The sequence below is a fragment of the Boleophthalmus pectinirostris genome, unplaced genomic scaffold, assembly GCF_026225935.1.
Source record: "Boleophthalmus pectinirostris isolate CB_2022bp ecotype Guang Dong unplaced genomic scaffold, ASM2622593v1 HiC_scaffold_17, whole genome shotgun sequence".
In the NCBI taxonomy this organism is placed as follows: Eukaryota; Metazoa; Chordata; class Actinopteri; order Gobiiformes; family Gobiidae; genus Boleophthalmus; species Boleophthalmus pectinirostris.
In genome coordinates, this window is record NW_026571115.1 from 5184327 (window position 1) to 5197257 (window position 12931).

At 42.6% G+C, this 12931-nt stretch overlaps 1 protein-coding gene across 1 annotated transcript in view; it reads right to left on the reverse strand.

The window, feature by feature from the left end:
- Positions 1 to 9714: 9714 nt before the first annotated feature.
- The window catches only part of gsg1l (gsg1-like), a 37149-nt gene continuing 33932 nt past the window's right edge, over positions 9715 to 12931 (reverse strand). Inside the window, exons 4-5 of the mRNA XM_055152773.1 lie at positions 10949 to 11060; positions 9715 to 10036 (exon numbers count right to left, since the gene is read on the reverse strand). Coding sequence (XP_055008748.1) covers positions 9715 to 10036; positions 10949 to 11060 — 434 coding nt within the window. The remainder of the gene's footprint in view (positions 10037 to 10948; positions 11061 to 12931) is intronic.

Here is a 12931-nt window from a genome sequence, read left to right on the forward strand (position 1 = left end):
TCAATGTTCAAACACCAGGACCTGCACACAGAGAGGTCCCGGTGTTCCCCATGTTCACGTAGCAACCAGTATTTGTTATTTTAGGCTATTCATTAACCATATCATTTGATGCTGCTGCTGTCTCGTGCAGCTGGTCTGAGCCGTACGTTCAAGGGTTCCAGGGCATCTGAGCCAAACAGCTCCCCAGGGAGAACTGGAACACTCCTCAGTCTCTGCCAACTGGCCTCCAAGAGAGGAGAATGTGCTACACAAACCTGGAGCAGAGCTTGAATTCCCTTGACATGAGGGTGAGAGCTCGTAAGGACACATCGAGGAGTCGTTACGCAGGCTGGTCCACAGGAACAGCCTCCAGTGAAAGAGACAGAAGAGACAGAACAAGCAGCAGATGCGACAGAGTTTCCAATTTGACCCATGTGAGCTTCCATGTCATATTCTTTACAGAGCAGGTCGACACTGGACATTTGTCTGCAGTGTCTCTTCAGGGGGAACAGTAAGTGAGGTGATGGCCGGCTCCACCTCCAGCATCAGTGTTGTACCTGAAGACTGAATGATATTAATTTAGTGAGTACGATATGCATTTATGTTTTGGGCGAACGTGAACTGAACTTGTATTACTTGTACTGTACTCGTATTAACTTGTATTCCTGCCTGATGAATGATGATGAGTGTGCGTGGGTGTGTGTGTGTGCATTTTGAAATTTGTGAACTGAACTTTGAACTAGTTCACGTAGAAAATGAACTTGTCAGGGCGACACGTGTCCCAGACCAAACCTGTGTGGATCCTGCACTGCAGCCAAAGCCCGACCATCTGAAGACAAAGAATAAAGGATTAATCAAACACATGTGAAACTAAACATAACTCCAGCTCTGTTTTTGAGGATGTCAGTAAATAACATGGTTTAAAGCTCACAAGAGACAACTATGTGTAATCTTAGGACCTTAAACTGATCATTCGAGAGGGAGTTCTGTTGGAAAAATGTAACTCGATATTTCTGTACACCAGCTCAAACATCTAAATATTCTGATGAGAGCAGCTGCTGGAGGTGATGTGGTCAAGTACAAGCTCACCATTTTCATATTTTTTTTTTGAATTGTCCCTCTGTGGCTCCATTTTGGAGACAAGTCCATGAGATACTGGAGGTGGTCTTTAAAAGGAAGATACAATATAATTTGAAAATAATGTATTTTGGAGATTTAGTTTTACTGCACCTTTCTAAAGCAGATTTATACTTAATGAGAGATTTACTGGTGGCTGCCAAAATTGGAATAACTCAGAAATGGCTTAGACGGGAAACACCTACAATAAATGAATGGATTGACTTGATATATCATATTTTTTAAATGGAAAGGATTACATTTAAGCTGAAGCTACAGAGTGAGTGCGTATACATGCACATCAGTATCCCGGTTATGATCGGGTTTTTTGAGTATCCCGGTTTCTTGATGGTGCATGTAAACGCAGTAACCCAGTTTCAGTATCCCGGTTTCTAATAACCGGGATACTGCCATAACCGGGTTACTGAAACCGGGTTACTGCGTTTACATGCACTGTAGCTGGTTTATTCCGATAGTAACCGGGTTACTTGTGGCATGTATACGCAGTACCCCGGTTACTGCAACATAAAGTTGAGTGCGCATGCGTCCAAAAGACACTTTCCAGCCTTTCACCACAACAGTAGTCACATAAATAAAGTGACCAAACAAGTGAAATGACTGTAAAATAAAGAGCTGCGCTAAACCTGCACACGTACAATCAGCACTCGTACGACCTGCACTCGTGTGATCGCTGAAAAGCTAAAACATGAACTATCTCCTATACACTATACGCACGAAATACACTCACCATCATCAGCACCTCTTCTGTCACAGAAATAACACACATAATCCACAGAATCATGTCATTTAGTCCAAAAGAAACTGATCGCATCAGCGGCACAAGGAGCGAGTTGTTTTTATCGCCACTAACAGTTTATGCTAATTAGCCAAACGGTCTTAAGTTTCGTTTCTGTAAAATGTAAACAAATGTGATCACAGCTGAATGATCTGATCAAACGGGCTGATGTCTCTATAGTGTTTATGGTTTATATGTTGTAAAGTTGAGTTTATTTATGCAGAAGATTTTAATGAAGAATCTGCACAGTGGATTGTGGGAGATCTCGTAGCTCCTTAGCTTCTTATGCTAAAGGAGCTCACGGTTTGTATTTTTCCTGGTTTAAGAAATTGATTTAAGTTCAATTTTTGCGCCTGCGCATTTGTAAGATTATGTCAAGAAACCGGGATACTCCATTTGATCATGTATACGCGGATATGAGTATCCCGGTTTCTCAGTGCGCATGTAAACGCAGTAACACGAATACTGACATAACTGGGATATGGCTAATAACCGGGTTATTGATGTGCATGTATACGCACTCAGTGATATATTTGAAACCTGTTGGTCAAAATGGTTGTGGTATGTAATGACAAAAAGACTGTAGATGTCTGTATATCTACCCCCACTGTTTTGTTTTGTTCTTACTGTTTGAATGTTGTCTATTTTTAATGTGTGTCCTTATACAAGATGAAAATCCAATAAAAAGTGAATGACAAAAAAAACAAAAACTGATCATTTGAAAATCATTTGAGCCTGTTCTACTCTCTTTAACTGTGTGTACTGTGTGGTTGTGAACGTGGCGCTGTGTCCTGTGGTAGTTTTTCATGGTGTGGGTCGATGGGAGCTTTTAGCCTCATCACACTTTACCCTGAGAGAAAGAATCATGTCTCTGTTCCTCCATTAAACCAGTGAAGCGCCAAAGAAGTGACACGCCAAGGCCCGAGCAGCTCCCACTGTCACTGTACCGGACCACAGCCCCATAAACACTCGCCCGCTCCAGCCCAATCCAACTTTATTTGTACTGCACATTTTAGAAACAGGACACTTCCCAAAGTGCTGCGCAAAATAATGGAAAACCTTTCACCTTAAAAAGTCTGCACTATTATGTTCCAAACACAAGGAACTAATAGAATCAACAGATAAAAGAATAAGAAGAAAATCGATGAACAAAAGTAATCAAAACAATCAATAAAATAAAATAGATTAAAACAATAAATTAAAAAGACTTAAACTCTGTGTCTGCTGTTGGGGCGTGGGGGGTCAGAGTGTTCCAGAGTGTTCCAGAGTTTGGGGTCAGTCACAGAGAAGGTCCCGTCCTCCTGGTTTTATGTCTCGTCTTAGGTCCCACGAGCTGGAGCTGGACCTCGGACCTCAGAGGGAGTAAATCTGGATGAGGTCCGAGACGTAACGTGGGGCCAGTCCAATCAAAGCTTTAAAAACAAACCATAAAATCAGTTCTAAAATTCAGAGGAAGCCAGTGCAACGACACAAGAATTGGGGTGTTGTCATCTCGCTTTTTGCTCAGTGTTAAAAGACGCGCAGAAGAGTTCTGGACCGACTGCAAGTGATGAAGAGCATTCTGGTTCTGGTTTGGTCCTGGTTTGGTCTGGGTTCAGTCTAGGTTTAGTCTTAGTTTAGTCCTAGTTTAGTCCTGGTTCAGTTTGCTTTAGTCCTTAATGTGGCCTTGGTTTAGTCATTGTTCAATCCTTGTTTAGTCCTGGTTTTGTCCAGATTTAGTCCTGATTTAGACCTGGTTTAGTTCTGGTTCAGTTCTGGTTTAGTCCAGATTTAGATCTGGTTTAGTCCTGGTTCAGTTCCAGTTTAGTCCTTAGTGTAGTCCTGGTTTAGTCCTGGTTCAATCCTGGTTCAGTCCTGGTGCAGTCCTGGTTTAGTCCAGATTTAGTCCAGATTTGATCTGGGTTCAGTCCTGATGTAGTCCTTAGTGTAGTCCTGGTTTAGTTCTGGTTGAGTTCTGGTTTAATCTCAATTCAGTCCTGATTTAGTCTTGGTTTAGTACTGGTTCAGTCTTAGGTCAGTCTTGATTTTAGTCCAGGTTTAGACCTGGTTTAGTCTGGGTTCAGTTCTGGTTTAGTCCTTAGTGTAGCCTTGGCAGTGTTGGGGAGTAACAGATTACATGTACTGGAGTTACATAATCAGAGTACAAATTATTATGAGTAACTGTATTCAGTTACAGTTACTGTTTCAGTGAGTGGTAATTAGATTACAGTTACTTTGTTGAAATAAATAATGGATTACACGGCGGGATTTTCCTGTTTTCACATTATTTTTATTTATTTATTTATTTTCAGTAATTCCACTCATTGCTGGAAATTAAACCAGGTCTAAACTAGATCTAAACCAGGACTAAACCAGGTCTAAACCAGGACTAAAACAGGATTTAACAGGACTAAATCATGCCGCGCAGACCGTGTCTCCTCGTCTTCTATCAATAATATTTTTAATACGGTTCAGTATTTAAGTCTTTGCTTCTCTACAGCAAACCAAGTAATCCAAAGTATTCAGATTCCATTACTCACTTTAAGTAATTGAATGGAATATGTTACAAACTACATTTTGGGGTATGTAATCTGTAGGGGATTACATTTTAAAAGTCACCTTCCCAACACTGAGCCTTGGTTTCAGTCCTGGTTCAGTCTTCTGCTGTATGACTCTCTTCCTCGTCCTCGTCTTCGTCTTCGTGTCTTCGTGTCGTCTCTCGTCCTCCTCTTCGTCTTCATGTCGTCTCTCGTCCTCCTCGTCTTCGTGTCGTCTTCGTGTCGTCTTCGTGTCGTCTTCGTGTCGTCTTCGTGTCGTCTTCGTGTCGTCTTCGTGTCGTCTTCGTGTCGTCTTCGTGTCGTCTCTCGTCTGGACACTTCTCTCTCTGGTGCAGTAGATCGTGTCAGTGTGCAGGAGCTGTTCGGGGGTCAGGGGCGTTGGGTCGCGGTACAAGGTCAGCGCAGACGGGAGGAGGTAAATCTCTGGAGCAGTGACCTCTGTGTGACAGGGCTGTCCGTCACACGTCACCAAGCACCACCCCCACCACCCTCATCTGTGTGTGAGGAGGAATGGAGCTTTCACTGCTGTGAGGAGCACCACTCTTAAACATGTGTCTTCTCCACTGTCACTTTAAACACAACCTGACTAACCTCTCACAATATGATGATCATGGTCTAAACCAGGACTAAACCAGGTCTAAACCAGGACTAAACCAGGTCTAAATCAAGACTAAAACCAGGACTAAAACAAGTCTTCACACCGACAGTATTTGGTGTGCACCAAACGGTCCATTTGAACCAAAAGTGGTCAGTTTGGTTCATTTGTGTTGGTGTGAAACCTTCAATTGGACCCGAACCAAACCGAGACCACCTCTTTTTTGAGGTCTCGGTTCGCTTGAATCCGCACCAAATGACCAACTTTGGTGCGGTTCCTCTGGAGTGAACGCGAACTCTGGTCCAAACGGACTATTTGAAATGCATCATGGGAGGGGATACGCGTCTCCTCTGCCTGAAATGACGCAATATACGGCTTCGGCGACTCCAGCACAGTAACAGATTGTTTTCCAGACGCAGCCGCGATTCATTTCCGAATTATTTTGCCAACCATGGCCAATACAGAGAATGTAATACATGGTGATCAGAGCAAGAACCAATGTGCGAACATGTGGCTCCAGAGTGAGTCCAAATTCTGAGTGCGTACCCCTGTTCGGGACCTACACACTCAGAGGCCCCGGTGTTCCCCGTGATCACACAGCAACCAGCATGTTATTTTAGACTATTAATTAACCAAATAATTTCATGGCAATAGGCAATAGCCTATTCCAGGGGTGATCAGAAAACTCATGTCATATAAACCCCAAAATAACAATAAGTTCAAATATTTGTGCAGAGAAACGCAAATCTATTACAGAAATCTTTTTTAATTGATGAACTCTTTCTTCTTTTAATATTATATAATATTATGAACAATCTGAAACTTTAATAAAATTCAATTTCAGCACAATGTTTAACATGAACTTGTTTGCAAACAGGAATAAGTCCATTTTTGTTGGAAAATCCTGCACTCGGCTCCACTTTTCTCATGTTGGACATTTTTCTGATGAGGGTGTCACGGTCAACAGTCAAAACGATCGTCCTTTCAAGAGCGTTTGGAAAGAGACAAGTCTTCATTTGTGCTGCTCTGGTGGGAGGGGCCACGTACAGAGACGCTGGAGACGCTGCTGTGATAAACACCACAGAAAATTAACAAGATTTTAATAGAAAATAAAATTCAAATATTTTAGTAGAAAATCACCCAAGGGCCACATTAAAGGTCTTGGGGGGCTTATGTTTGACACCTGTGGCCTATTCTTTTGATGCAACTTCAAAATGTCCTGTTTTTAGCCTCGCCCGTGGTATTAACTGGGAACATCGTATTGGTAATTGGAGGCATCGCTGTTTTCTCGGGAAACAGAGGCACATCAACCGGACCAATTTTGGTTCGTTTGTCGGTGTGAAAGCGGACCACTCTGGAGGGGATTTGCTACATAGTAACTCTTTTATTGCCTGGTGCAGAGCAAATAATCGAACTAGCGGTGTGAAAACGACCTAAACCAGGACTAAAACAAATCTAAACCAGGACTAAACCAGGTCTAAACCAGGACTAAAACCAGAACTAAACCAGGTCTAAACCAGGATTAAAACCAGATCTAAACCAGGATTAAAACCAGAACTTGTGAGGGTTCTCCCTGCTCCTCCTCCCCTCCTTTCCCTGCTCTCTCTCTCTCTGTGTATTTACTTACCTTATTTGGCATTTCCTGGGCGGGGCCCCAATCATGCACCTGCTGAGCTCCACTCCTGTTCTTCATCAAGTAATCATCTCCTGCAATAAAAGACCTGCTGACCTGCTCTCCAGTGCCTGATCGTTCCGTCAACCAAGTGGTGAACAACTCAGGCTTTTTGTGTTTTTTGAGCATTTCAGAAGATTTTTGACTCTTACCCGTTTTCTTTTATCCGTTCCCCAGTTCTTCCGTTTTGGAGCCAGTCTCATCCCGTTACCACCAGTTTCTGTGAGCCTCCGGTCAGCCTCCATCTCCACAGACTTCCCATCTGCAGCCAACCCAGACCCGTCCTGCCTCCCCTGGAATCTATCCCCCCGCCAAGACTATTGTGTCCGACCAGTGATTCTTTAACAGAACTAAACCAGGACTAAAACCAAATCTAAACCAGGTCTAAACCTCTAGACTATTTATTTCAAGGAAGACAATTTGGCTACATTATAGGTCAGATCTGTGGAGTGACACACATACTATGATTTTTTTTATTAAGTACAGCTACAATTTAGTTTAAAATTCATATAAATTGCAAAAATCTAAGCTGGATTTGATATATATAGTTTTAATATTTCAATAACAGTTTGTACATTCATGGTGAGACAGAACGTGCTCACACTTCAGACGCTCCACACAATATTCACAGTGAGTAACATGTTGGAAACGAGACACTGTTGGAAAAATACAGAGAGTTTGGCTCCTTTAACATGAGTAACATCATCATTTATACAAGAGAGAAATCCTACAGTTTAGTTCATATATTTACGTCAGTATTTACACGTGAAAACAGCTCCAGGTTTGGTGCAGCGTCTCGACGGCTTCACTGAACAGAGCCGAGCGCGACATCAGCACCAACATCACAGTCAAACTCAAACGCCCTTTATCAAATCTGCATCAGCGCTTCTGGAGAACTTAAAGAGACAGTGTGTAACATTTATCACATTTATCTTAGGCTACGTTTGGATTGTTTTGGTGAAATCTGATGTTTTGCGAGCTCGTTCACATTTCCAATTAAATGTATTGTGACCAAACGTCCGTTTTTCCCCGGACATGTTCATATTTTGCGTCCTGTCCTGGGCTTTTTTTTTTTTTTTTAAAGTGATGCAAATGTCCGGGTTTTCATTCCCGTTCACTGGGGGCATTAAACTGAGCATTTCTCGTAGCGTCTGTGACTCAGAAGGAGCGAGACACAGTCGGTCAGAATGCAACATACCGAAGAGGAAATGCGCATTTAACAATGACTTGTACAAGAAATTCTGTTTCCCATCCCGGTCAAGACAAGTGGGAGTCCATGTGCACAGGTTGTGAGGTGAGAGTACAGTGTCCCTCGTTTATCATTGGGGTTACGTTTTAAAAATAACCCGCGAAGTATCAACTTTATATTTTACAATGATTATATCGGTTTTAAAGGCGGTAAAACCCCTCACCACACTTATACACTTTTTTTTCCAGACAGGACACTTACAACCCTTTTTACATCCTTCTTAAAACTTATTGCTGCTATCGTCCTTTTGTTATTTTCCTCCTTTTATGTAACGAACCCAAGATTCATTCCGTAATGGAGCTACAGCGCAGAGTCCTGCACGGGTCCATTTTTGGAGACCTGCAGTACAACACTGCACCTGCGCAGTACAGGACCGCACCTGCCCGTTAACTCGAGATTATATCAAACTTTTGCGCTGCCTACGCCACAGACTGAACCAAGACTAAACCAGGACTGATTCCAGGACTGAACTAGGACTAAAACGGGACTAAACCAGAACTGAAACAGGACTCATTGTCGGGACGGGCTCGGAGGTGACCGCAGGACAGTCCGCTTTGCAGACAAACTGCTCGGCGTTCTCTCTTAAATCCAAGATTAGCTCCCTTACCTCCCACCCCCGGTAAGGTTTCCGGGTTTTCACTAATGCAAATATGGTCACCTTAATTAAATGTGACTTGTATGTGACTCCAGTGTGAACATTAAACGGCCCAAAAGTGTCCCGCATGTGACACTGGAGACACGACGACGTCAACCGCAGCGAGCGTCTCTGTGTTTACAGAAGTTGTCCAAACATGGACGCAGCATCGAGCACCTGGAGATTTTAAAGTTCCTCTCGTACCGGAGCCAGAACATGAACAACTTACTTGTTTTAAGGAGGAGATTGAGAAGGAGAAGGACGAGGTTTTTGGCCGTGGTGTTTTGTGGTTCAGTCCGTTGAAAGGAACGTGTGGATGTGGAGACGTAGCCAAGACAGGTGAGTGGTGATGTGCTTCACTTCAGTGACACGGAGTTCATTAACAATTTGCCTACTTTAGCGCAGAATAGTGACATTTGTGTCTTGTTGATAACATGTAGGTCGAATGAATGCGCTTTGGTCGTTCACACTGAAGTCACATGTCAAAAGATCAGATATGTATCAGTTTCAGGAGCACATATCCAAGTGTCAGTGTTCATTTGAAAAAAATCGGATCTGTGTGGTTCAGACTGTCACTAAAAGATCAGATACAGGAACATAGGGGCCAAAAAATCTGATTTGGGTCACTTCAGGCTGCAGTCTGAACACAGCTTTAGTATTTTGTGGGTGAATTACTCGGCGGCGCAAAGACCTACATCAGAGTATCAGTGTTTTCAGGTGTCCACACAGTGCCGGATCAGATTTGTACGAACAGGAACACCAGATCGTTCCGTCTCTGTAGCCGTTTTCCATCACATTAGTGTGAACAAACACTGCATCCACAACGAAAAAATGACTCAAATACACACTAGTGTGGACAGGGTCTTAGAAAAAAAAACCTAACCTCTCTATGAAGACAAGCAGATGACAGACCCTCATCAGAAAAGTTACAGTGTGGTTTTAAGTGTCAGTCGTATTTTCAAATTAAGTCCAAAATGTGTTGATACTGATTGAGCCTCTACAGCTGTGATAAGTTTTAGCTCCTTTCACTTGGATAATCAGGTCAAATAGTGTTTTTATAAATGGTAAATTGTAAAACCGCACACTGTCCCTTTAAGTTCCCCTTTAACCTCCCCTTGAATCTTCTTTGCTCGAGTTCAGCACTGCTCCTCCCCGAGTGAGTCCGTGTTGTCCAGCTCCAGGGGGGGTCTCTGCGCTCTGGCCTTGCCCCGGCTCGGTGCAGCGTCGGCGGGCACGGGCGGGCTGTGGCTGGGGTAGACCTCCACGGCTCCGGAGATGGACTGCAGGGGGCGCTCTCTGAAGTAGTGGAAGGCGTCCGGGTCCAGGTACGTGTGCTCCTCCCTCAAACCCTGCTCGAAAAGTTTACGTTTGTGTCGGAACTCGATGACGGTTTTGGTGTAGGAGTTGAGCGTGGTGACGGAGGCCGACATGCAGCAGGTGAACGACGCCCACGCCAGACTGAACACAAACAAACAGACAGACCAAGAGCTCATTCGTTTTTCAAAATAAAACCAAAAATAAGAAAACAAAAACATAACTATTTTCTTCATTATTTGTTTTCAAAGCCAAAATGAAAAAACGGAGAACGATTTGTTGGAGTTGCGCCCACATAGACCGTCAGGTGATCAGGACTGAGACCGGGACCAAACCAAGACCAGTTTAGTCCTGATTTAGACCTGGTTTAGTCCCGTTTAAGTCCCGGTTCAGTCCTGTTTTAGTCCAGGTTTACTCCTGTTTCAGTCCCGGTTCAGTCCTGGTTTAGTCCTATTTTAATCCTGGTTCAGTCCTATTTTAGTCCCGGTTCAGTCACAATTTAGTCCCGTTTTAGTTCTGGTTTAGTCCAGGTTTGGTCCTGGTTCAGTCCTGGTTTAGTCCCGTTTTAGTCCTGGTTCAGTTGTGGTTTAGTCCTGTTTTAGTCCCGGTTTAGTTCTGGTTCAGTCCGGCATTGCAGCTTATGTCACGGAAAACGGGAAACAGTTATCCGTTTTTTCCATTATTTCCACAAAATCGAAAACTGATAAAACAAATTGTTTTGTTTTTTTGGTTTTGGAGACAGATAATGAAGAAAATTGTTGTTTTTTCATTTTCTTATTTTTGATTTTATTTTGAAAAATGAATGAACCAATGATACAGATTTTTCCTCATCACAAAAATACCTGGAGTTGTATTTTGTTTCATTTACACATTTAAACACTCAAAACTAAATTCTGCTGTGGGCCTTTTAACTGCAACCAAAAAACGTGACCACTTTATCCTGATGATGACGATGATAGTAGTAGTAGTAATAATAGTAATAGTAGTAGTATACGGGGAGCAGTAGGAGTAATAGTACTAGCAGCTGTAGTGAGTGAGTGTGGTGCGTTCACTGACCAGAAGGACCATCCGTAGTCCCAGCTGTGCGGCCTCCAGTCCTCAGGGCCCAGACTCACAGTGATCTGAAACACCTGAGTGTACATCATGTGAGCCACCATCCCGAGCAGCCCTGAACACAACACAGTCATGAAAAATACACACAGCCCTGAACACAACACAACAGTCATGAAAAATACACACAGTCCTGAACAGTCATGAAAAATACACACAGCCCTGAACACAACAGTCATGAAAAATACACACAGCCCTGAACACAACACAGTCATGAAAAATACACACAGCCCTGAACACAACACAACACAGTCATGAAAAATACACACAGCCCTGAACACAACACAACACAGTCATGAAAAATACACACAGCCCTGAACAGTCATGAAAAATACACACAGCCCTGAACACAACAGTCATGAAAAATACACACAGCCCTGAACACAACACAACACACAAAGAAATGCAAAATACAAGCAGACCTGAACACAACTTATGATACAACAAGGTAATGGAAAATACAATCAGACCTGAACACAACACAGAGCCTCACTATTATGACAGATCTGAGAGAAACTGTAGTACTCGTCCTGTAGGAAGGTACAATCCATGAACAACCTCCACTCAAACAACACAGCCTCACAGAAAGAAGGTTCCGGGTTTAACTCCCTGGCCAGTCTGTGTGGCGTTTGCATGTTCTCCCCGTGTTTGGGTTGGTTTCCTTTGGGGATTCCAGTTTCCCCCATCAACCCAAAACATGGACAACTTCAGCTGATGTTGACAATATTCCACAGGGGGGAGGTTCTGCTCTGTCTGAAGCTCTGTCTCTGTTCCTCAAGTTCAGAAACATTTTCAACCTAAATAAATGTTTGTCCAGTTGACTGAATTTCTCCTTTGCCGTGGATTCTACCTGGACGACTGAAGGATTCTACACACTTATTTGGTTTGTGAATGTGTGCATTGCTTCACTATGGTAACTGCTGAACTTTCTGCCATAGACATTCATGAAGGTTAAATCCTCCAGCTAAAGTAGGTCTGACCAAGACTAGCTCAAGCAGTGTTGGGAGTGTTACTTTTAAAATGTATTCCCCTACAGATTACAGATTACATACACCAAAATGTAGTCTGTAACAGAATCCATTAAATTACTTGGAGTAATGTAATCTGAATACTTTGGATTACTTGATATTGTTGTGCTTTTAAAAACTACATGAATGTAAAAACCACAGCCTGAAAATTGTTTGTTCTCTTCAAATTGTCTGTTGAGCCCAAGTCTCCATGAACAAGCAACTTTTTGCTGTAGAGAAACAAAGACCAGGACATTAACATAAGATGTTTTTTTTTGTCTGTTAAAAGAAAATAAAAAGTTCAGTCTTTACGTAAGCATATTAAAAATATTATTGATGGAAAAATGATTTTTATATGAAATCACTGCCGCCTGAAATTATGTCCACACTACTGTTAATGTCATTCGTCCCGGGTTTCGTCCTGGGTTTCCCCAAAATGTGAAAACAGGAAAATCCCGCCGTGTAATCCATTTATTTCAACAAAGTAATTGTAATCCAATTACCACGCACTGAAACAGTAACTATAACTGAATAGTTACTCATAATTTGTACTCTGATTACGTAATCCCGGTACATGTAATCTGTTACTCCCCAACACTGAGGTCAAGGTCTAGAGATGTTGTCCCAAAGACACTGAAGGAAGGTCAAATGTAGGACGAGTTTCCCTGTGAGTAGAGTGAACATGAACCTTAACTTAACCCAACATGTGTGTAAATTAACTGTTAAAGTTCATCATCTTTATCGCTCATGTTCTGTAATCGATCACAGCCGTAATCAGACTCATGATTGAAGTGTGATTGATCGCACAGCCCTGAGGATTACACTCAGAATCCAAACTTATCACACAGGTAACTTGGACTCAAATGCAACACAAGCGTGCAGGCAAACAAAGGCTTAACTGAACAGAAAGTGTCCTTTAACA